The sequence below is a fragment of the Danio aesculapii genome, chromosome 13 (genome assembly GCF_903798145.1).
Source record: "Danio aesculapii chromosome 13, fDanAes4.1, whole genome shotgun sequence".
NCBI classification, from domain to species: domain Eukaryota; kingdom Metazoa; phylum Chordata; class Actinopteri; order Cypriniformes; family Danionidae; genus Danio; species Danio aesculapii.
This window is the reverse complement of record NC_079447.1, coordinates 27,251,131-27,273,235: the sequence shown is the minus strand read 5'-3', so window position 1 is coordinate 27,273,235 and position 22,105 is coordinate 27,251,131. Positions and strand designations below refer to the sequence as shown.

The following is a 22,105-nucleotide window of genomic DNA, read 5'->3' as shown; positions in this document are numbered from 1 at the left end:
TTTGGGGTTTTGTGAATTTTTATGTTCTTAATGTAAAGAAGGCAGTTTACATTACATACAAAAATACCCTTTCAAATACAACTTTTGCCCTACAAAAAGAATATGACAAGTAGATATATATTTTTTGGAAATTGTCCTAAAGGTAACAGGTAGATTGGAACTGAGCAATGAAATTAATTTCTAGAAGAACAAGTTCAACTGCAATACCTGCGATATAAAAATGATAATGGTACAAATAAATAAAATGTTAAGAAACCCCAAAAAGAATAAGAAGTTTGTTTTGTCTGTACACCCCAACAGGGCAAGACAGTTAGTTGTGGAAATGAAAGGGGGGGAGGGAGCGGCCAAAACAAATAAGGGGGGGGGGGGGGGTGATGGAAAGAGGACAGAAATCTCATTTAGTCTCTGTTCTTGAAGTTCGGGAGACTCTGTCATTCAGACCTCCATGGGAGGCGCAGGGATGATGCCCTAGATGAAGGGAATTACAATCATGCACATGCACTCGCAAAAACCAACACTGACCCACAAATAAATTGCAACCTCACTGTAAAACCAAACCTGCCTTGAAAATATTGGCCCAACAAACCCAAACTTCAGATCCAACTTTGCTCTTCTGTACAGAGCGGATAACAAAACTATGAAGTGGCAGCAGAGTTTATGCTAGGTGATGAGTCATGGTTTTGTGTTACTAACGCTGGTCCATCTACACACTCACACACGCATTCACACCCCACACAAAAGGTCCTCCCAGAAACTGTACCAGAACCAACACAGCGATTACAAAAAGACGGCAAGGAAAACCCTTTAGACAAACGACGACGAATCTCATTTACAGTGACAAACAGGACAATTTTTTTTCTCTTTTTTTGTTAATAAAAACTACATTAAGGTGGCATAGAAAGACTAACAATGGTTTTAAAGATATATACAAACTACATCTACTGTACAAGCGGTTTCAAAAGCTCAAAGAGATGTTGAAGCAAGCATTATGACAGTAAAAAAAGAAGAAGAAAAAAAAACCTGAAAAAAAAAAATCAATACTTTACACTAATTCTGTAACAAGCAGGAAGACCGGCCAAATATCAGTAGCAGTTTAAAAGCAGCACTGCTGTTACAAGTGGGGTTCCACTCTTTAAGGGACAACCTGTGTGGACAGATGTTCAAGAAGAGGGGAAAAACAGATTAAAGGGCAAAGCAAAGAGTGGCAGCAACAGTAACAACTCAAGTTACCTGTAGACAAGCTCAATGTTATCGGTTAAGAGTGAGTCTGATTGAGTTTTTAATCACACGGAGGTTGCTTGTGGGGATTGGAGAAGATGCATCTGGAAGCTCATTGCTGGGTAGTCTCTAAAATTAACCAAAAAATAAATAAAATTCAGTATACAATTGAACTTTAAAGTTTTAGCTCATCCACAAATTCTTATTCTCTTGTCGTTTCAATCCTTAGTTAAACCTTAGTTTATCCTACGATCGCAAATGAAGATTTTAGATGAAATCCAGGAGCTTTCTGACTCAATATACAGGAACTGACCAAAGATGTTCTAAGTGCAGCAAAGAAACTAAAAACATTGTGAAAACCTTCCACATGACTTCTGTGGTTTAACTTTAAATCTGCAAAATCTCCAAGAACACTTATGTGCTAAACAAACCTGTAAACTACAACCTTTCTTCATCAAGTTGTTAGTGTGTGCGTTTACAACAGACTGTATGATGTATTGCCCTTATAGCCAGCAGTGTAACGGACAACTGGTGTACTAAGGGTGAAAGACAGAGGCGAACAAGCCGTTTTTTGCCACAAAAGTGTTCTTACACTTTCATAAATGTTTTAAAAGAGTCTTTAAAAATCTTGGGATATTGGCCATCTATGGAGGGTAAAAAAAACTCTGATTTAAAATATCTTCATTTGTGTTCTGAAGACAAAGAAAGGTGTCAGAGGTTTGGAACAACATGAGGGTAAGTAATTAATCATTTCATTTTTGGGCAAACAAACTATTTTAACTAAACTTTTTGCATGTCAGTTACCTGTGATCTTGATGTATCAATTGTTGGTATTGGCATAGCTTTGGTTGCTGCAAGAGTCTCCTGTATCAACAACAACAACAAAAAGTTCTTTGCACACTCATATTGCATGAGGTCATATTTTGTTGATGCTAGAAAAGTTTCACTTTCAATAAAATGGTCTAATTGTGGTCAACACCTGAAGCCTGAGCAATAAACATGGGGAAAACCCTCACCACTGTTTGTCCCTCTTCACCATCCAAGCCATTGCTAGAGGGAGGAAACGGCTCTTTAAACTCAGAGTCATCAGAGAACACCTGAAGCAAAAAAAATAGTCAACCACTTACCATGGCAGGCTTAAAGTGAAATTACTCAATTCTAAAAGCATTTGGTCAATACAACAACAACAACAACAACAACATTCTGATGCTTGTAGTCAAACATTCTGTCTTTAGTCATGAAAAAAATTAAGTTTGACCAAAAAAGATGCAATATTTCACTTCCAAATAGCGGGCTTCTAAGGTGCTCAGTGGTTTGATCTTCCAGATGACAGTTTTAATGCAGCTTCAAAAAGCTCTAAATGACCCCAGCAAAGGAATAAGTGTCACACTAAGTGAAACAATAGATCATTTTCTTGTAATGTCTATAATAGATAAAATATATAAATGTAAATTCATTAATTATTTAATTAGAAATAAAAATAATTAACATATATACACTTTTTAGCTGGTCTACCACTAGCTGTGAAATAAAAGCTTTAAAAGGTTAAAGCACATTTTTAATTTAAGAAAATTTGAAATCTTAATTTCTCTTCAAATAAACAAATTAAACGTCGAAGTTGACAGGAGGGGGGGGGGGGGGGGGGGGGGAATGAAAAATATATATATATTTGGCCCTTTTTAAAAATTGTCTGTGAAAGAGATGACAAATGCAAACCAGATCAGAGTACCTCTGTGTCTTTGTGCCTCTTGGGTGGATCCTCTAGAGATGGAGAGTGAGGTCTCTTTGGCGCTCCATTTAGACTGTTGGCCAGTTCAGGGGAGGAAGCGGCAAGGCGTGGTATTACACTGCGACCCACCACTGTAGGAATAGTGTTGCCAGCTGGAGGTGTTGGGGGCTTGGCAACTGGAGTGGTGATGGGCTCTGAAAGAAGACCGTATTGGAGTGAACGCAATTTACTAAAATTAAAGAAATTACAGCACGCATTAAAATGTGTTTCCCTAAGAGGAAAAACAGGAAGTCAGTCCACAATACAAGATATGATTACACTTACTGGAGCCGATGACTGGAATGGACATTCCTTGTTCTGGTTGAGACAGTTCTGATGCTGGTGGGCTGTCCATAAACTCAAGAACTGGAGGCTGGGGTGGGCTACTACAGCTTCCAAAAGAAAAACAAAACGTTTACACAGAAGCAGTGGAATGTATTAATTCTTTTTTATGAAACCTTATAGTAAGAAATCTTGGTCCCATTTTATAAAGTAGCCATAACAACTATGTACTTACTTTATGTAAATACCATGTACTTCTTGTGTTCAATTTGTTTTGCACAAAACTTATGGTGCCATTTAGGTGGGATTTGGGAGAGACCGTTTTGGCGGTAGATTTAAGGGTGGGTTAAGGTGTAAGGGTTGGATAGCAGCGTAATTATTAAATATAATTACATAAATTACAGGTATGTCTTTTTTTAAATACAGGAACAAAAATGGAAAAATAAGGAGGTACATAAGCGCACTGTAACAAACGATTAATTTCAATACCAGTTTTATATTAAGTGGTCTTAATTAATATTTACTTGAACCAACATTTTAGGTAACTGCATTTAAACATGGACTTGTGCATTTAATGAATATGAAAATTAGGCCATAAAATGTGTATGACCCTGAAAAACAACTGTGACATCCTGCATGAAACTTGTGACTTCATAATTTGCCACAAAGTTAGAGTAATATTTACATCTTATTTACGGAGCCAACCCCTAAAGCATTAAATAGCTTACTGAATATCAAGGCCAATAGAATAACTTAAAAATGCAATTTTTACCTCATGAACAGGTTTTTTTAGGCTGGTCACTTAAAATGCAGTCATTTATAAATTTCTTAGGATGTGCACTACACTACACTTGTAGTTGGGTTCTGTTGGAGTGTTTGATCTGGGCAAAAGATAGATAGATGGATGGACAGATGGTACATTCAGCTCAGGTCCACCAAACCCTCACATTACTGTTTACAAGCTAAATGTACATTTTGCACCAGAACTTACTGACCATCTGAAATGATGCAGCTTGCTGATTTTTGTTAAATTAGCTGAAAATTTGAAAAGTTTAAAATTAAAATGTATAAAAACCGACACCAGAAATTCACCCGTTGACAAATTGCCAAAGCCCAAGTCCGTCTAACCAACACTAATGTTTTTACAGAAGCGGGCATTTCAGTGATCCCACTTTGCTTGTTAAAGAAACATCATAGTTTGGATGGCAGCATTTACACTTCCTCAAATAACCAGATTGACAGAGCAACTGCAACAGCATCCGTACGAATCAAACCAAATCTGCCAAGAATGAACACTTCCTCTGAATCCTTTGGTCCAGATTTGTTGTGTGTGCTTTGCGGATAGCAACATTATAGAAAAGGTTCTTTCCATGCTGTATATGCAGAGATTGATTCACTGGTTAGTTCAGTTATCCAATCACTTTGGCAATTTTGTGTTTAACAGCTGTCTAAACGTACACATCTTGGCTAAAACAAGGTTAAACTTGGGCTGTCATTGAAAATCTATTAGACATCTAAGAATAGCCCAAAACTAGTCGTCAAATAGACAGATTAAATAGACTTTATATGTGTAGTCATTCATTTCTGTTTATTTGATGACTAGTCTAGTTTTGGCCTATTCCTAGACGTCTATTAGATTTTTACTGACAGTCCAAATTTAGCCTCGTTTTAGCCAAGACGGCCATGTTTAGACGTCTATTAGACATCTTTTAAAGTTAAAAAATGCTTGCTGGGACATTGGTTTCTGTCACACAGAGAGGAATTTTTTTTTTTAAATAAAATGTTTCCAACATAGTTTATATGCATGTTTTATAGTATAGTATATCTGCCTCATTTGCACCAAGCTTATTTATTTGTGCACTTCTTAATTTAGTATTAGCTTGTAACCCCATTTCTATGTATGTCTATTTGTCAAAATGTGTATGAAAACACTAGACTCTACTTGTCTTCAGGTGTGGAGGCTGGCTGGCATGGTTTGCTGATGGGTGTAGGAGAGCTGAATGGTGTGCCGATGTCTGTGTCCCTGGAGCTGTCCAGCTGACTGCTATCCAGAGAGCAGCGCTTTGACCCACCCCCATTTGAGCTCCGGTTTATATCTCCCAAACTCTGCCATAAAAAAAAAGGAAAGAAAAAAAAAAAAAAAAGGAATAAATATATAATGTCTTTAGAGACTAAATGCATCGACTCCTACTTCTAGACTTTGATTTTACCTTCTTTTTCCTCTGCACCAGCTCAGGAGGCAGGTAGTGATGCAGCTGTTTCTTCTTCACATGTGTGGCCTCAATAGTCATGCCATCCTTCAGCATGTTGATGTTGCTGGCCTGCCTATAAACTACAACAAAACACAATATTTGGACATTAAAAGATGGCAAGTTTCTTCAATAAAATCCAGAATTAAAAAAAAGGAGCAATTTACCAGTATCTGTGAAAGACTGAATGTCGTAAGTCAAGTCAATATTCACACAGTCAGAATTGTCCAGTTTTTTAAAGCTGATTCCAATAAACCACATGGAAACAAAATCATTCCTGCAAAATAAAAATACATACATTTAGAAGCAGATTTTTATATTTAAAGAGTCTGAGTAGTCTGAATATGAGGGCAATAATGTGCAAAAACATGAACCAATTATGATCTTGTACAGAATTTATTAATCATGGTTCAACATTTACTAATGCCTTATTAAAATCCCAATTCATGCTTGTTAACATTCATGCACCAACAATAAACTGTATTTTCATTAACAAACATGATCAAATACTTTAACTTTTAATAAAGAATGAATAAATCTATTAATGCATCTAACACGACCTTAATGTAAAGAGTAACCACATCAGATGTAGTATAAAACGGCAAAAAAGTATCAAATTCAAACTCTAAATGAAGAAATGATTCCTGAAAATAATGCAAACCACTTCTGCAGATTTATAGCTATCATTCAAAGGTAAATAATTAAAAATCCATGTCAGATTCAGAACGCTTTGAGATAAGATCCTATTTAGATTTTTATCCATCAATTCCCAAATAAAACAGCAATCGAATGTGTTCACATATCTGCATAAATTTATTGTGAAAAAAAAAATCTGCATTTGAAAGAAAACAAAAAAATACTGTACCACAACATGCCATAAAGGTAACATGAAATTACTGACAACTATGATAATACCCCCAACCGATCTTTAACTTACTCATTGCGGTTCTCTTTTGACCCAGGAAAAGACTGTGGGTTGACATGGGCAAGAGTGATGTACTCATTGCGCTCCAAGTTACCAACCAACACTCTTATCTTTGATTCAACCAGTCCAATCCTGTAGAGACCAGAAATTCATTATACAAACATTCTGTTGCCCTTGAGCCAAAACGGCCACAAAAATTGAACATTTAATAGATGTAATTAATAGTAAGAATTAAGAATGCATTGAGCCTTTACCACTCTAAATGGTTTTCCTCAGTGGATGCACTGGCAGTGAGGACAATATAATGCCTGCAACAAAAACACACATTAGGGTTTAACAATGCACTTAATCCTGGGTTATCATTGTGCGAACCACTTTTAATGCCTGCTAAAGTAAGCCTTCACACTTGCAGTTTAGAAGCAAGATTAGCACCACTTGTTGGTTATCAACAATGCAGCGTCAAACAATGCAATGTCAGAATATTACAGTTAGATGCTTAGCAAATGGAAACCAGTTTAGTGTACTATTGTATAGTATAGATACACTGTTCAAGCTGTAAGTTTCAGCAGTTATTTATTAAATATATATTTATTAAATATATATATATATATATATATATATATATATATATATATATATATATTTATTAAATATATATATATATATATATATATATATATATATATATATATATATATATATATATATATATATATATATATATATATATATATATATATATATATATATATATATATATAAAAACCTCAATCGGTGACAGAAGGGTAAATACTGGATTCACGGAGGTAAAGTGAATACCTTTTAAAGACTTTCCATACATTTTAAGACCTCATCATTTTAAACAGTTACATCAGCAACACTTAAATCGCATTTACTATATTCATTGTAAGACGACACAACTAAACTGACTCTGATTATGATGAATTAAAAAGGACTAATTTGCAATCATTCTTTCGGTTTTTGTTGGAGACACATACCACATCAGAAATCAGTGGGTAAAATTCAATACCTTTTAAGACTCTTGATACATTAAGGTCTGAACAGGTAACATTGGCAACATTTTTACTAAATACTGATTGTAGGAAACTAATCCTAAACAAACACATTATTAATATACTTTATAAAAATGTTAATCCAGAAGGTTTCGCCTATAGAACAGCCGAAATAATGGTGCTGCCTTGGTTACTGCAGTAAACAAAGCAGAGTGACACCAAATATAGCAGGATTTTATCGATTTCAAAAACTACACAGCATTCCAAAATTTCAAACTTTAGCAAACAACTATAATTATACAACTGTATTATCAACGATGAAGCAAAATTTAATACCTTGCAACAGCATTTAAAACCTTTTAAGGGCCTTCAATTTCTCTAAATCGATTGATCAACTTTTAATCCTTTAAAACACCCTGCACATATATCACATGACTCTACTTTGCCCCAAATGAAAAATAAAAAGATGCATGTATAAAGCATATCAGTCTCTTTAAACTGATACAAGACTAATGCCAAAGCAGCAGTTAGTGAGTGTTGAGATGACAAATCCAGTAGGATGCAACAAATGAACCAAACTCCCAAAATCTAAAAAACTTTTTTTTGAACAAAATAGATATACAATTAAAACATTATAATAAATTGTACACCTTGGAAATGGCATTTACGACTATATTCAGAAGGTCATAATTTGCACTCATTAAATCAGGGGTGCCCAAACTTTCTTATGAAGGGTCAAAAACCAAACTTGATTGAGGCTAGTGGGCCGAATGTAAATGTAGCTGAAAAAGTAATTTCCTAATTTATTTAATAATACTTAAAAATGACTAGAAAACATTGCTTCATATTAACCAATGCAGTATTTTAAGTCATGTCAAATTAGATATGATGATCTCGGTGTTAAAAGGCATTCACCCCAACACTCTCCATTATTTTCACTCTCCTCTCAGACGGAATGGTGGGCCACATCAAAGCTTACAATGGGCCAACTTTGGGCATCTCTGCATTAAATAATTACTTTATATAGCTTTATTTTACATTTTTGGGAGAAGCAAAACAGATGTTTCAGCAGTGGAAAGGCATTGAGAAAGGCATTGTGCTGAAACGTTTGTGTTTTGCATCTCCCAAGAATGTAAAATAAAGCTATATAAAGTAATTATTTAATGAGTGCGAATCATGACCTTCTGAATGATATTAACTAGATTAATAGACCAAAAATGTAAAAACGCAAGCGTGCAGTGTAGACTTCATTTCTGAACGCATTTATGACTTTATTACCTTATTAGGGCCTTCATTTTTTCTAAATTGATTTATCATCTTTTAATATGATCTCATGGACACCCTGGAAAGAAAACTAGACCTCTGGAGTGAAGAGACTTCTCATTCTACAAAGAAAATTCTTAATTGGACAGTCCGCAATTCATAAGAGAAATGCACAACTCCAGAGGCTTTAATGCAAACAGGTTGTGTGCGGTGTTTGTCTAAACACTCACAACGACACCACAAATGAAGATGTTACCTCAAGGTTTAGGAATGCAACACTATGTAAAACAGTGTATGTATATGGAAAAATTCCTGTTAAGTTCTAATATATTTGAAAAGATAGATAACTTAGGCATGTTTTACCTGGGCTTTAGAACTAGCCAGGGCTAACCATCTAAACTATGAAAAAGTGGAATGTTTAAAACTAAATCTTGAATATGACGTTGCGGATATCCATGTACCTATACTGTTGGAAAAAGTTGGGAGGTTCAAACAGCTTGGACCAGTCAGCTTTACCCTGAAGAATTTCATCTGTAACAGTAAGTCCTAAAACCAGAAATATTACAGAGGTCAATTTCAATGATCAGTAAAAAGACAAAGCTGTCCTTGTTTGACTTCAGTTACGGACCATTCTTGAACTCCTCATTCATAATGGTGCGTGTGGAAGTGGACACATTGTAGGTGGAATTCTGTTGTGGATATGCAGGAGTGATAATTGGCATTAGGTGATACCTGTCTGATGGATTCACCTGTAAGCAAAAGAACAAACAATGGTATAGTCAAATCAGAAAGCATGTAAAACCAAGAACAACAGCATATAATCACAATGAACATGAGTGCTGACCCGTGGATCCCAGACCGGCAGATTCAAATTGCTGTCTTCGGGTTGTTTTAAAAGCACAGGGTTTGGCCATTCCCTGAATAAGTCAAATCAGAGGACCAATGCATACGAATAGAATTAGGAAGGAAACAGGACATTCCATTGCTACATGATAGGGACTAGACAATTTTAGCACACGATACGTGAGGTTTCAGTTCCGCTATGTGGAACCTGGTGTGATATGACCTCACCATTTAGAGAAGACCAAAAAGAACTTATGCACAAGTGTGGCGGCAACAGCATTTGGGTAAAGCTGACATGTTCTGGCCACCAGCATAGCCCAGGAAACTCCACCGAGAAAGCCTAGCATGTTGGAATAGATTCCACGGCCTAAAAAAAAAAAAAAAAAAAAAAAAAAAAAAGGGGGGGGGGGGGGAAAGAGAATGTCAGTGAAATGTATTCTTAACATGTTTATTCAAGTTAAAATTGAGAACAAAAGATATCAGAAGTCTCCATTTCAAAGCAGATATAAGAGTGGTTAACACGTTAGGACACATTGAGCTGTGTGTGAAACACTTTTGAACCACAGTTTCCACTTCCCACTTTATCAAGAAAAGGGAGGGAAATAAATCAATAAAAGACTTACGTTTGGCCCACAGTTTAATCGCTCTTAATGTTAATCTGAAATTCTCTTTATTAGGCACCAAATATAGGATCTCATCTGTAACACGGCAACCTGCAAAACAATAATTTTGCACAAAATAATTAGACAGTAAATGTGACTATGTAACAATTTGAAGTGATAAGGACATTAATGAGATGAGCACATTTTTTTTAAATGGTTAGGTGAAAATTTTACTTGACAGACTGGACAAGTACCCAATTAAAACACCAAACTAGGGAAGTATTCATTTCATCAAGAGTCATTCTAATTTTAATAAGTAAACAGTGATATTGGTAATGAATTTAATGTAATATGGCCATCAAACTCCATATCATGCAGTTTGGCAGATGCACAATTGTATATTTTTGGCAACTTAAAAAGTCCTAGAGATCTCAGAAATACAGTTGCACATTTCCAACTCACACAGCAGTGTTCAGTAAACCCGGCTTCAAGTTAAATTAAAACTCACTCAATGATTTGCCGCCACCTACTGGTGGTTTACTCTCATTTTAAAAAGAATTAAGAATTTAACAACTTAAATGATTTAAAACAATCAATTTATAACTTCATACATTTATAAATGTTGGCAAGTAAATGCCTTTGAGCTAAATCAAAGACTTTACACTAAACATCTACAGGGTTCAGCATAGAGTACACCCCATTTTAAAAATGTTTATCTATTTCTTAGTAAATATGTAATATATTTTGATTCATTTTTCAACAAAACCGAAATGTATACTTACATTTAAACTTATCAAACAGATTTATAAAAAAATATATATAAATATATTTGGTCACCGAACAGCTTTAGAAATAAAGAGAATACATTAAAATTCATTCAAAATATTGCAAAACAAAACAAAAAATATATATATTTTGTTAGAGCGAGAGAGAGATGCTTATTCAACTAAAATTGACCAAAAAAAAAAACTGACAGCAAAGTAGTATGTTCACTGAACAGCAAATGTGGATATGACAAAGGTTTTGAACATGAAATGAAAATATATCTTCAAAATTATATGAAAACAAAAACAAACATATGTTCTTGTTAAAGGGATATGCTGCACTTCATGCTTAATACTAGGGCTGCACAATATTGGAAAAAACTGATATTGCGATATTTAATTTTTCCTGTGATAATTGCGATATGAATACACTTACACAAGATATTTTAAACAGCACTATTTGATGGTTTTCTGGAGAGTCTAACAGTATTCAGGTACAGAAATTGAATAATCACAATGCAAAAAATGCTTTTCTTTTTGTCTCGTTTCTAATCTAAATATTAAAAATTTATTAAAGCAAGTCAAATATTTTGTTTTCACCTTTATCTGTGAAATAATCTTGTTTTCACTTTGAAACGTAGATATTTGGACTAGAAACAAGACAAAAATTCTAAGTAAGAGATTTATTGGCATAAATACATAATACATTGATTGAATTATACTTGACCAGGAGCTACTGAAATGTATCCAGACTCAACATTGCATGTCTTTGCAATGTGACTATTGCAGACATGCACATTGCGATATCGATGCTGAAACGATACATTGTGCAGCCCTACCTAATACTAAAACATTTTTCAAAATTAATTACCATTAAGACTGCGAATACATCTGATGTCCAAGTTTCTGAGGAGAGAGTCTCCTCTCAGGTCCAGGTTATCAGGAATGGACTGTAGAGCTAGTCTAGCAAACAGCAGATCAATCTGAGTGGAGAGTGCAGGGGAAATTGGGATTAAAAACAAAATATCAAGCCGGTTTGATTTCATAAACAGGTCTTTACCAACAATTATTTACCTCAATGCCATCAAACTTGAATTTGATCACTGGTACAAATGCATCTTCCACAGCCTGAAAAAGAATTTCACACAATATTAAATTCACAAAAAAAATTCATTAAAAAGCCAGAGGAACAAACTTTGTAGAACATCAAAAAGTACTCACGCGCAGGTCCTTAATCTCATCATGCCGTTTTAGTTTTTCAAAGAAGGATGAAAAAAAGTCAGTTCTTTCAACATGACGTGGGGCAACACACAAAGCATCTATATCAGCACCTGAAGAAACATTATTTTGATTAGCAATGGCTCATGTGCTGTTTCTGAACAAAGGCTCTCTCTCAAGTTAGCATCCAGCAGCTCATCAAATGTACCTTTTGTGTGCACTCCCAACCTATAGGACCCAAACGTAAAAATTTTGCCACCAACATTCGCTACTGCTGACGGTGGAAGATTCTGTAGATTAAAAGGAACAATTTAGAAAAGCATCTCATGTAACCTGATGATCAAACAAAGAGACCTGCAGGTTTACTTACCTTTGATTCACTGATTTCAGAAATCCATTCCTTCACAAAGGAATTTAGCTTCCCAAGCACTGCAAGCCTACAAAAACACAAACATCACTCTCTTAATAAATCAGTCACCCAGAACATGCAAAAAGCTCACCTGCAGGACGCCAAGTCGTCAACTACACAAAATTGTGACAAGTGAACTAGGGTTGGGCTAATAGCCATTGATAGCCATCATGATGCTGAGCCGGCATCGCGATCCTCCGCCCCGCCCCAGCAGCAACCCGCTCTTAAAAAAAATACACACGGCCCCATTTACACGAATACGTCTTCGTTTTAAAATGGCATTTTGGAACGAAAACGATCCACATCCGCAGTGGCGTTTCACCTAGCCTTACTGATCTCCCTATAGTTGTTAAACATGATATTTAATTCATCTAGTTTCTATCTAACGACTCTTCGGTCTTTTGAATCTATCAGGTAACGTGTGTCAGCCTATTCATGCCAGAGCCCCACAAGAAAAAGTGATTGACAAGTGGTATTGTGTGTGTAACTTTATTTATGATTTGGTTATGGGTAAAAGAAAGACCATGCGGGTCAGATAGTAGAAACGGTAGGCTACGAATAATAAATTCACTGCCGCCTACAACGACAATGCCATCTTCCATCGCGATGTTTCAAATTAGACATTGTACGATGTTAAATTGGTCAACTTCGCCCAACCCTAAACAGAAGAGTTATTTTGTAACCACAAACCATGACAAGATGAGATTTTTTTTAATCCTCTTGATGCAAAAAGCTGTACATAAAAGATTTTACCACAACTGATCTAGGTATACAGGATGTGAATGTAAGTATGTGTTTGTGTATAAATAACAGTTGAACTGATTTCCAGAAAGAACTCAATTTCTCATGGCGCCACCGAGGGACAAATTTACAAAACGTTAAGTCTGGAAGATTTTCAGGGTCAGTGTTTGTGTCATGATTATCAACTGGCTACTGCGAGGTCACAGTGACATTCAAGCAAAGCATACACTAGCAAGACTAATGACTACCTGCACATATTAATTCATTAATTTCAGAGCCAGCGATTAAACAAATCTGTAGTTAAACGTTTCATAAGTTCAGGCAACAGATAAGTGACCAAGCACCTGCTTCCACGTGCATTTTCAGGGTTTATACCGCATGCAACATTAAAATGCATTTACAAAAATATCTGTAGTGGTCAAACTTGGAGATAGTTTTTGATGAACTATTGAAGAATATTTCTGTAATTTACACCTTTTACTTGTCACAAACCTGTTTAAATTTCTTTCTTCTGTTGAACACAAAAAATATAATGTTGGACACTGGTAACCATTGACTTCCATAGTATTTGTTTTGAAATACTTGGTGGCGTAAAATATTTTTCCCCACTTTTGGGTGAACTATCCCTTTAAAAATGTTGCAAGCCACATTTACATTTGCATTTAGCATCATCCATTTGTGATCAGATTAACCAAAATACATCTTATTATGAGGTGTAAACAGTCTAAACATTAGTGAAAAAAAAAAAAACCAACAAAAAAAACGAAGCTAGATGGGATTAAAAAAAGCACCATTTATAGCAGTGTTTCTCAATCACATTCCTATTGGTTCCAAAACCACCAACACTGCATGTTTTTGATTTCTCCTTTGCCAGTCACACTCATTACAAGTCTTTCATTCTCTGCTAACATGCTGTTGATCTGAATCAGATGTGTTTGGTTAAGGCGACTTGGAAAATGTGCAGAGCTGGTGGTCCACTAGGATCGTGGTTGAGAAACACTGAGTTATAGAACAAAATCAATGCCAAAAGCATTGAAACAAAAAGCTAGTCGAAAAGCCCTAACTGAAAACAATAATACATTGAATTAACAACTGCTTGCATTTTACTGACTTGAATTGTTTGTAATTTTAGGTCTTGAAATGTAACATATCGGTTTATTTAAATTTCAATTCAATACTTCATATTCAACTTCCAGATTTCACTTCCAAAATTCAGCTCTATTTAAAAATACAAAGTATAATATTCAAAACACAATTTTCAGTTAATTTCTTTTAAGCTCAAAAATTAGCTTCCATAACTTCAGTGGTTCAAATTTGGCAATACATCCAGGAGCTGCAGGAAAAGCAATAGACTGCAGACACTGGATTCGATAGATTGCTTTCTCACCACTTTTACATGCATTTTTTTCAGTTAGTGCCATTTTGCCAAGCTTTTAATTTCACCATTTTTAGCATTGATTGTGTTCCATAACATGTAGAAGAAAAGCAATTTTAGGTTCTATGTGACTTGATAAAACAGAAAAAATAAACTACAGCCGGCTAAAAAAGGAACTAAGTCAAATGCCTGTGTCGATTGCCATGGTGATGAAAAAGCACAAGCATGAGTTTCTAAAAGTTGTTAACTGACAGACATCAGCTGACAAGTAAACAGGGATAAATTGGTTCATGGAACAATGAGAAAGACTCGCATTGTTCGTTTACACATACTACCAACATTGTTACAATACAAAGTGGATGGCCCTTGTGCTGTGTTTGGCTTAACTGCTCTACACAATAGAGAAGGGCAAGCAATACTATTTCCGGTTGATTTTGTAGTTATATCACACAACTTTCAATGTCATAAATGCCACAAATAATATGACCAACAAACAGTCCAAAACAGGAGCTTAGAAAGCCCATTGCCCACCAATGTTTCAGAAGTGTTATTGCTTGAGAAGCAGACAGAACGCATAAATATAAATGCTCTATGATATCAGCTATGTGCAAGGTATGCACCATTGAGTACGCTGATCACTCGAAGCAGATCACTGGGCTGTTCAGACTGACACTGACACAAGGTGGACATATTTGTTTCTTTTTATGACGGCAGTAAACAACTGAACAATTATTTGAACTGTACAACCATACAAGCTAAAAATTAACATTTATTTTTATATCTTTATCCACAAAGTGTGCAGCTTTTGTCACTGCAGTGTATCTTTCTAGGCATCTGGAAGAACATTTTTAGTACACTACTAGTACATTGATATTAGTATACTTACTAAACAAAGTAAACTTTTATACTTGACTTTAAGTATACTTTTTCCTAAATGTGTATTTACTGACTTGCTTACTAAGATCAGTCTTGTACAGCCAGGGGGAGTATTGCCACTTTGACAACCAAGTTGGGTCAAAGCTAGGGATGCTCCAATCAGGATTTTTGCAGCCAATGCAGAGCACCTATTCCTTGTCATGGTGATCGGCCGATTCTAATGCTTAAAAGCACATTTCCCTCTAAGTATGAACCTTAAGAGAAGATCTCGCCTTAACTAAGAAAATAAATGGAGGATGCTGCATATAATCTTTTAAACATGTCTCATAACCATTTAGGAATGAATGTATTATGGCTAGAAGCAGCTTTACAGAAAATAATTCATCCGTTCATTTTACTTTGGCTTAGTTCCTTAATTTATAAAGGGGTCGCCACAGCGGAATGAACCGCCACAGAAAATAATAAAGACGAATATAAAAATTGGTAAGTAAAATGACAAACAATGCCATTTGGAAACACTGCAAACACTTTAAAAATGAATTCAACATGTCTCTATCAAGCACAAGTTTGGAGTGCATATTTGATGCATAACTTAAATTGCACACCTATAAATCCATTACTTATTTACTAAAAGAATAGGGGCCTATAACTGATTATTCCAACATGTTAGAAGTTGTATTATTAAATATTCATGTTTAAAAATAAATTAAGTTCTATTCAGCTAATAATTCCAGCCAGATTTAAGTGAACTTGCAATAGTCAAAAATACAGAACTTTCAGTTGTTATATGTAAAAAGGCCTAAATACATGCATACATGCAAATATTTTGCTTGTCTCCAACTATTGACAGCAGATCACTCAATGAGAGAGGGACTTGTACTCACAATGTCTTTACAGCTCTATTCATTTAACCGAAGAAATATAAAGCTTAGAACGTCTCTGTTCCTCTCACGATCTGTTCTCTTGCTTATTCACTCTTGTCGCCATGATTTCTGGGTATTTTAACTCATTTTTGGGGATCAGGGAGCAGGAGTAAATTCATGGGAAACTCCTGGAGCTTCAAGGAGAGGTCATAAGGTTAGATGACACACTACATAGGGGCGATCAATCTGCTCGCGTTACAGCAGCTCAAACACTTGAAATACAATGGCTGCACTTGCAACAAAGAGAACATCATTCGCACAAGTCACACCAATAAACAGGTCGCACCGCATCTATATATTTTAGCTGCTGTGATGCAAGCTCATTGATCGTTCAAGCCTCCACGCATCATTTAGCTGTGCTGTAGCTGCTGTAGCCTATGCATAATCTACGGGAGCGCATGTGCATCTTTGGTTCTGTCAGGTGTGGCTCACACTCCCATACAGCAGAGTGTCTGTGTGAAACTTCAATGTGCGCGATTCAGAGAGCAGAAATTTGTAAACGCGCAACCATGTAGCAGAGACAGGAATAACATGCCGTTGTGCAAGTAAGATAACACATATGGCTACTTCGCTTGTTAATTAGGAGAAGTTGTGAACTGGCTCTATACAGAAAATAAAATTAACTTGACTTCAAAGGGGGTGGGGAAAGCCGTTGGGAGGGCGGGGCGCTCCCGTAACATAATGGTAGGGGAAACACTGGTCTCTAACCTCTGGAAAGCAGTGACTAAACCAGCAGTTACACAACTGAAAGCTCACCTGTGATTGAGCTCATCTTCACCTTCAAACACTCCAAATGGTTTCATAGCCTCAGTGAGCTTCTGAGTGTAGATATTGTCTATCTCTCTGGGAAATGCCAGGCTGATTGAAGATGTGATGCCATAATGTTTCCGAGGCTGCTGCCCGCCAAGCGTACTGTTGCCAGTCCTGTGAATCAAAACAGGACAGTACTTCTGTTACATTCTATACTGATAAATGTAAAAAAAAAAAATGAAGGACCTAAGCATTTGACTCACTCGTCTGGTCACACTTTATTTTGATGGTCTGTTTGTTGAATTTAAGTTACATTGCATCTACATGCCAACTAATTCTCATTAAATTATAAGTAGACTGTTAGGTTGGGGTTAATGTAAGTTGTTAAAGTTTATTATAGTCAGTTAAATGTCTGTTGAAGGAGCAATATCAGCAGATATTAAGCATACGGTCAACTAATACTCAAATGGACCATCAAAATAAAAAAAGTGTTACAGAGTTTCCTTCTTAGAACACAAAACTAAGATATTTAAATCTATATAAACACTATTAGACATTGATGGTTCCCAGTAAGTAGCACTTTTTATAATATCTTGAGTTCAACAGGCCCAACACTACACGCTCATTTCTAGTTAATTTTAAGTATAAATACACACTTGTAAATGAAAAAAAAAAAAACTATATATATATATATATATATATATATATATATATATATATATATATATATATATATATATATATATATATACATATACACACATACATTTTTTTTCTTTCCCCTTGGAAAACTTGACCAAAATCAACAATATATTTGGCTCAAGTTACATACTTTAAAAGATGAGCAATTCACAGAAAACTTAAGACAATACTGGCTAACTAGAGAGCAAATAACCAAGTTTGTTGTAGAACAAGAACAGTGCTCTAATCATTTGTATATGAAACAAATAAGTCAAATGTGCTTTGTAATATTGTTTGTTAAAATGTATAGTTATAAATTACTGTTTGCGTGTTAAATGCTATGAACATTGATATGCGTTTGAATGAAAGCATGCATGTTACACACGCACACTTTAAAATACAAGTAAATACTACATGGAGCACTTATAATATTATCTGAGCACGTAAGAGACACACACAAGATCACGACAATGTTCACATCGTACTTGGCCATTTAGAGAAATTATATGTACATGCATTTGTATTTGCAACTTAATAAATGGGGTGTTTGTAGGGGTTCATGGTGAACTTGGGAACATCAAATTCATGTTGCATTTACATAATGTACCCCACCACACCTGTGCATTCGAATACACTGCGTTTTTGAAGCGTAAACAACAGCTGAAAGATCTGCGCTAACATGTACAAGCATTGCACAATATGTGCGTGTAAACAAAGACAAGATGACTTGATTAACTCGACAGAAAAACTAAATTCCAACTCAAACCACCAAACAATCGTGTACTATACATCTGTAACTACTGCGATTGTTTATTTTGGATTAAAAACACACATTTAGGCCGCTTATCCGCGACAGCCTGCATTCTCTGACCGTTATCTCAATAAACAGGCTAAACTAGCCTAGCCTTGCATATATCCTGAGTAACTAACTCGCTTACCAACATAACATCATTGTGAGGCACGGAACACTTACGCTGACATCTCTCTCATGACCTTGCGTAGAAATATCCAAATATTTTCAGAACAAACGCGCAAAAAACATGTAAACTCAGCCAGCAGCAGCCCCGTCTCAATTTATAACAATAGTTGCTGCTCCAATATGGCGCCCACCGGACAGACATATCCCGACGTGCTTTGCGCCCCGACGCCACCGTATGAATGTTTTCAAATATCAATCACGGTTTTATTGGACCAGACTGAGCGCAGATCAGCTTAGCCTACAGAAGAACTATCAACAAGTGTTTTATTATTTAACAAAGAAAACGACTCTCTCTAGTAAAAGAGGATTCAAGGTTACAAGTACGTTTTCGTCTCGTTGTGTGTTGGAGTGGATTTATTTTTGAAAATTAAATCGAATTGTAATATATTATTCACTGGAATTGTAATGTTTGACAGAGTGACAGTAATATTTAAAGAATTATTTATACAAGTGTTTTTGTGACTGACAACATGCCCTCGCTCGTCACGTGACCAGCGTTCCGTAAGTAAACACTCTGAAATGTTTTGTCCTATTTTAACCGATTTCGACATAAAGTTAGCCAATTCTATAATTTTAATTGGTTAGTATTGGCACGTGAAAGCACGCAGATTAACATATAATCATGAGAGTTAAACAAAACCGAACAGAAATGCTTATTACTTTTATCATAAGACTTCTTGCTAGGCAGTATTTGTTTGTGTCATGTAATATAGCCTAGCATTTCTGTGATATTTTCTTGATTGCAGTAAGGCCTTCTGCCTTTTTGTGTGCCTAGAGTAGATTGGTAGATTTTAAACCGTTTATAAATGACTTTAAATGATCTTTTAGACCAATTAGTGTGAAAAACTACCATCTGAAGGGCTCAGGCATCACTTTTGACCTTAACATTGTGTTTTAATTGGATTACAGAGGTTTAAATAAGGTGGCCTTCTTAGATGATTTCGTTTCTACTACTATGCACTTGATTCTAGTAAAACATTTTAGGTGTGCCACAGAAATAAGTATAGAAATTGGCATTTGCAAATAGACCTATACTATTTTTATACCATGAAAAAACAATAAAAATAAAAACAGTCATGGTCAGCAGTCATGATAAATCTTTTTTGGAAAAAAAAAATGTATAATGAATTAAAAATAATAGGCCTATAAATTTATGAATCAGTATAAATAATTCAGCGGGCTGCACAGTGGCTCAGTGGTCGCCTCACAGCAAGATGGTTGTTGCTGGTTCAAGTCTTAGCTGGGTCAGTTGGCATTTCTGTGTGGAGTTTGCATGTTCCCCCCGTGTTCTTGTTGGTTTCCTCTGGGTGCTCCGGTGTCCCCCACAGTCCAAACACATGCGCTATAGGTGACTTGAATAAACTAAATTGGGTGTTGTGAATGTGAGAGTTTATGGATGTTTCCCAGTATTGGGTTGCAGCTGGAAGGGCATCTGCTGTGTAAAACATATGCTGGATAAGTTGGCGGTTCATTCCGTAGACTAAAAAGGGACTATAAAGGGACTAAGCTGAAGGAAAATTAATAATTGAATAAATAATTAATGTGATAATAAAAGTTATATAATATATATTACATATAATATATAAATAATAAAGACAATAAAGTATAACTAAGTTTATGAGGCAAATTTATATTTGTTGTAGGACAATCCATTTTATACTGTAAAGTAAAAATTATTATAAAATATTATAAATGATCATACATATGGTTAAAAATTTTAAATGTATACATTTTTTGTTTGGTCACACTTAATTTTGATGGTTCATTTGTTGGATTTAGTTACATTGCATCTGCATGCCGACTAATTCTCATTAGATTATAAGTAGACTGTTAGGTTGGGGTTAGGGTTAGTGTAAGCTTACATGTACTTGAAAAGTTTCTTATAGTCAGCTAATTGTCTGTTGAAGGAGCAGTCTCAGCAGATATTAAGCAGACAGTCTACTAATACTCAAATGGACCATCAAAGTAAAGTGTTACTTTAAAAAAAAAAAAATTATTTACTTATTTCGGTAACATTAGGATCAACACTACTATTTTAATGCTAAAGTTTTAGCATCAATTAATGTACTGATTAATATTAACATGAGTAATACACTTGTTAGAGTATTTATTAATTAACATTAATAAACATACAGCTGTCATTAGTAATGTTAACTTAATTTGATTAAATAATGTGTATTGTAAAACATTAAATAGTGTTTAGAGTATTAATTAACTTTAATCAACAAAATGTCGTTATTATTAGTTCATGTTCTTAAATACATTTAATAATGTTTACTATATGCTTTTCTTGAAATAAATAAAATAGAATGTAATTAATAAATGTTATTTATTTGAATTTCAGTGTAAAATGTTACTTTAACATCTTTAACAGTTTATTTATTTTATTATTATTGACTTTAATCCATATTTTTTTATTTAGCCATATTTTAGTAAAAAAATTATCAATTATTTTATTATACTGCTATTTATATTTATCAGAATATTCTTATTTATTTACTGTATATCGTTTTAAATTTTACATTTATGCATTTTAATTATTTTTAATTGAAAAAAATCCACCTGACCCTCTTGCACTCCCTGTTGGAAAACCTCTACTAGGGAATACGATTATTTAGCTAATAATAGGCTTAAGACTATTGATTAAAGGATATAATAGGCTGCATCCGCTCCATTTCATGAAGCGTAGTAGTTCTAGTTAGAAAAGAGCTTTGGCATATGTTGTGATTGAATCGATTAGACACAAACCAGGCCTTGGCAAGAACGTGCGTTCCGTGGGTAATTGCTTATCCACAGCACCATCTAGTGGATCAGTGCCAGTAGTGTCCTGATGACGTCCAGCATCTCCTCAGCGAAAACCAGCTCAAAAAATGTTGCGTGAGTGCAATTTTAAAACATAGAATATTGCTTTGTTGTGTATGTTGTAATAAAAATCATGTAACAATGTATAGCATCACCATTCATATTGACCTACACGTTGGACACAAACGCCTATTAACATCGCATGCAGTGTATTATAGGGATAGTTCAACTAAAAATGACATTTCTACCTTATTTACTCAACACTCAAGTGGTTCTAAACGTTGATTATTTTTTTTCCATTTATCAATTAAACCAAGATGTAAGAATGTTATAAAAAGCAGCAATTGACATCCATACAAAAAAGTTAATGACTTTCTTCAGCTATCATCCTTTGTGTTCAGCAAAGAAATTCAAACACGTGAAT

The 22,105-nt window shown here is 35.0% G+C and overlaps 1 protein-coding gene across 3 annotated transcripts; it reads right to left on the bottom strand.

The window, feature by feature from the left end:
* Positions 1-19,022, bottom strand: papolg (poly(A) polymerase gamma). 3 transcript variants are annotated; one of them, XM_056470698.1, is made up of 22 exons: positions 18,839-19,020; positions 17,226-17,393; positions 12,516-12,582; positions 12,354-12,435; positions 12,149-12,258; positions 12,002-12,055; positions 11,799-11,910; positions 10,185-10,274; positions 9,790-9,928; positions 9,563-9,635; positions 9,347-9,467; positions 9,180-9,264; positions 6,697-6,750; positions 6,455-6,574; positions 5,685-5,794; positions 5,479-5,600; positions 5,211-5,374; positions 3,272-3,378; positions 2,948-3,141; positions 2,235-2,315; positions 2,023-2,082; positions 1-1,347 (listed from the first exon to the last, which is right to left on the bottom strand). In XM_056470698.1, exons 1-22 carry the CDS (start codon positions 18,850-18,852, stop codon positions 1,249-1,251), a joined length of 2,226 nt encoding a protein of 741 aa, XP_056326673.1. In that variant the 5' UTR covers positions 18,853-19,020; the 3' UTR covers positions 1-1,248. The 3 variants fall into 3 exon arrangements, with proteins under 3 accessions (XP_056326673.1, XP_056326672.1, XP_056326674.1); XM_056470697.1 differs by having other exon boundaries at positions 18,874-19,020; XM_056470699.1 differs by lacking the exons at positions 1-1,347; positions 2,023-2,082; positions 2,235-2,315; ... (8 more) ...; positions 9,347-9,467; positions 9,563-9,635 and having other exon boundaries at positions 9,786-9,928; positions 18,874-19,022.
* Positions 19,023-22,105: the final 3,083 nt, after the last annotated feature.

Bases quoted from the DNA above. Each gene is read 5' to 3' on its own strand.
- papolg (XM_056470697.1), bottom strand. The intron at 9,929-10,184 runs GTAAGTCTTTTA...TTTTTTTTTTAG, and splicing joins GATTAAACTGTGGGCCAAAC to GCCGTGGAATCTATTCCAAC. The intron at 2,083-2,234 runs GTGAGGGTTTTC...TTGTTGATACAG, and splicing joins GTGAAGAGGGACAAACAGTG to GAGACTCTTGCAGCAACCAA.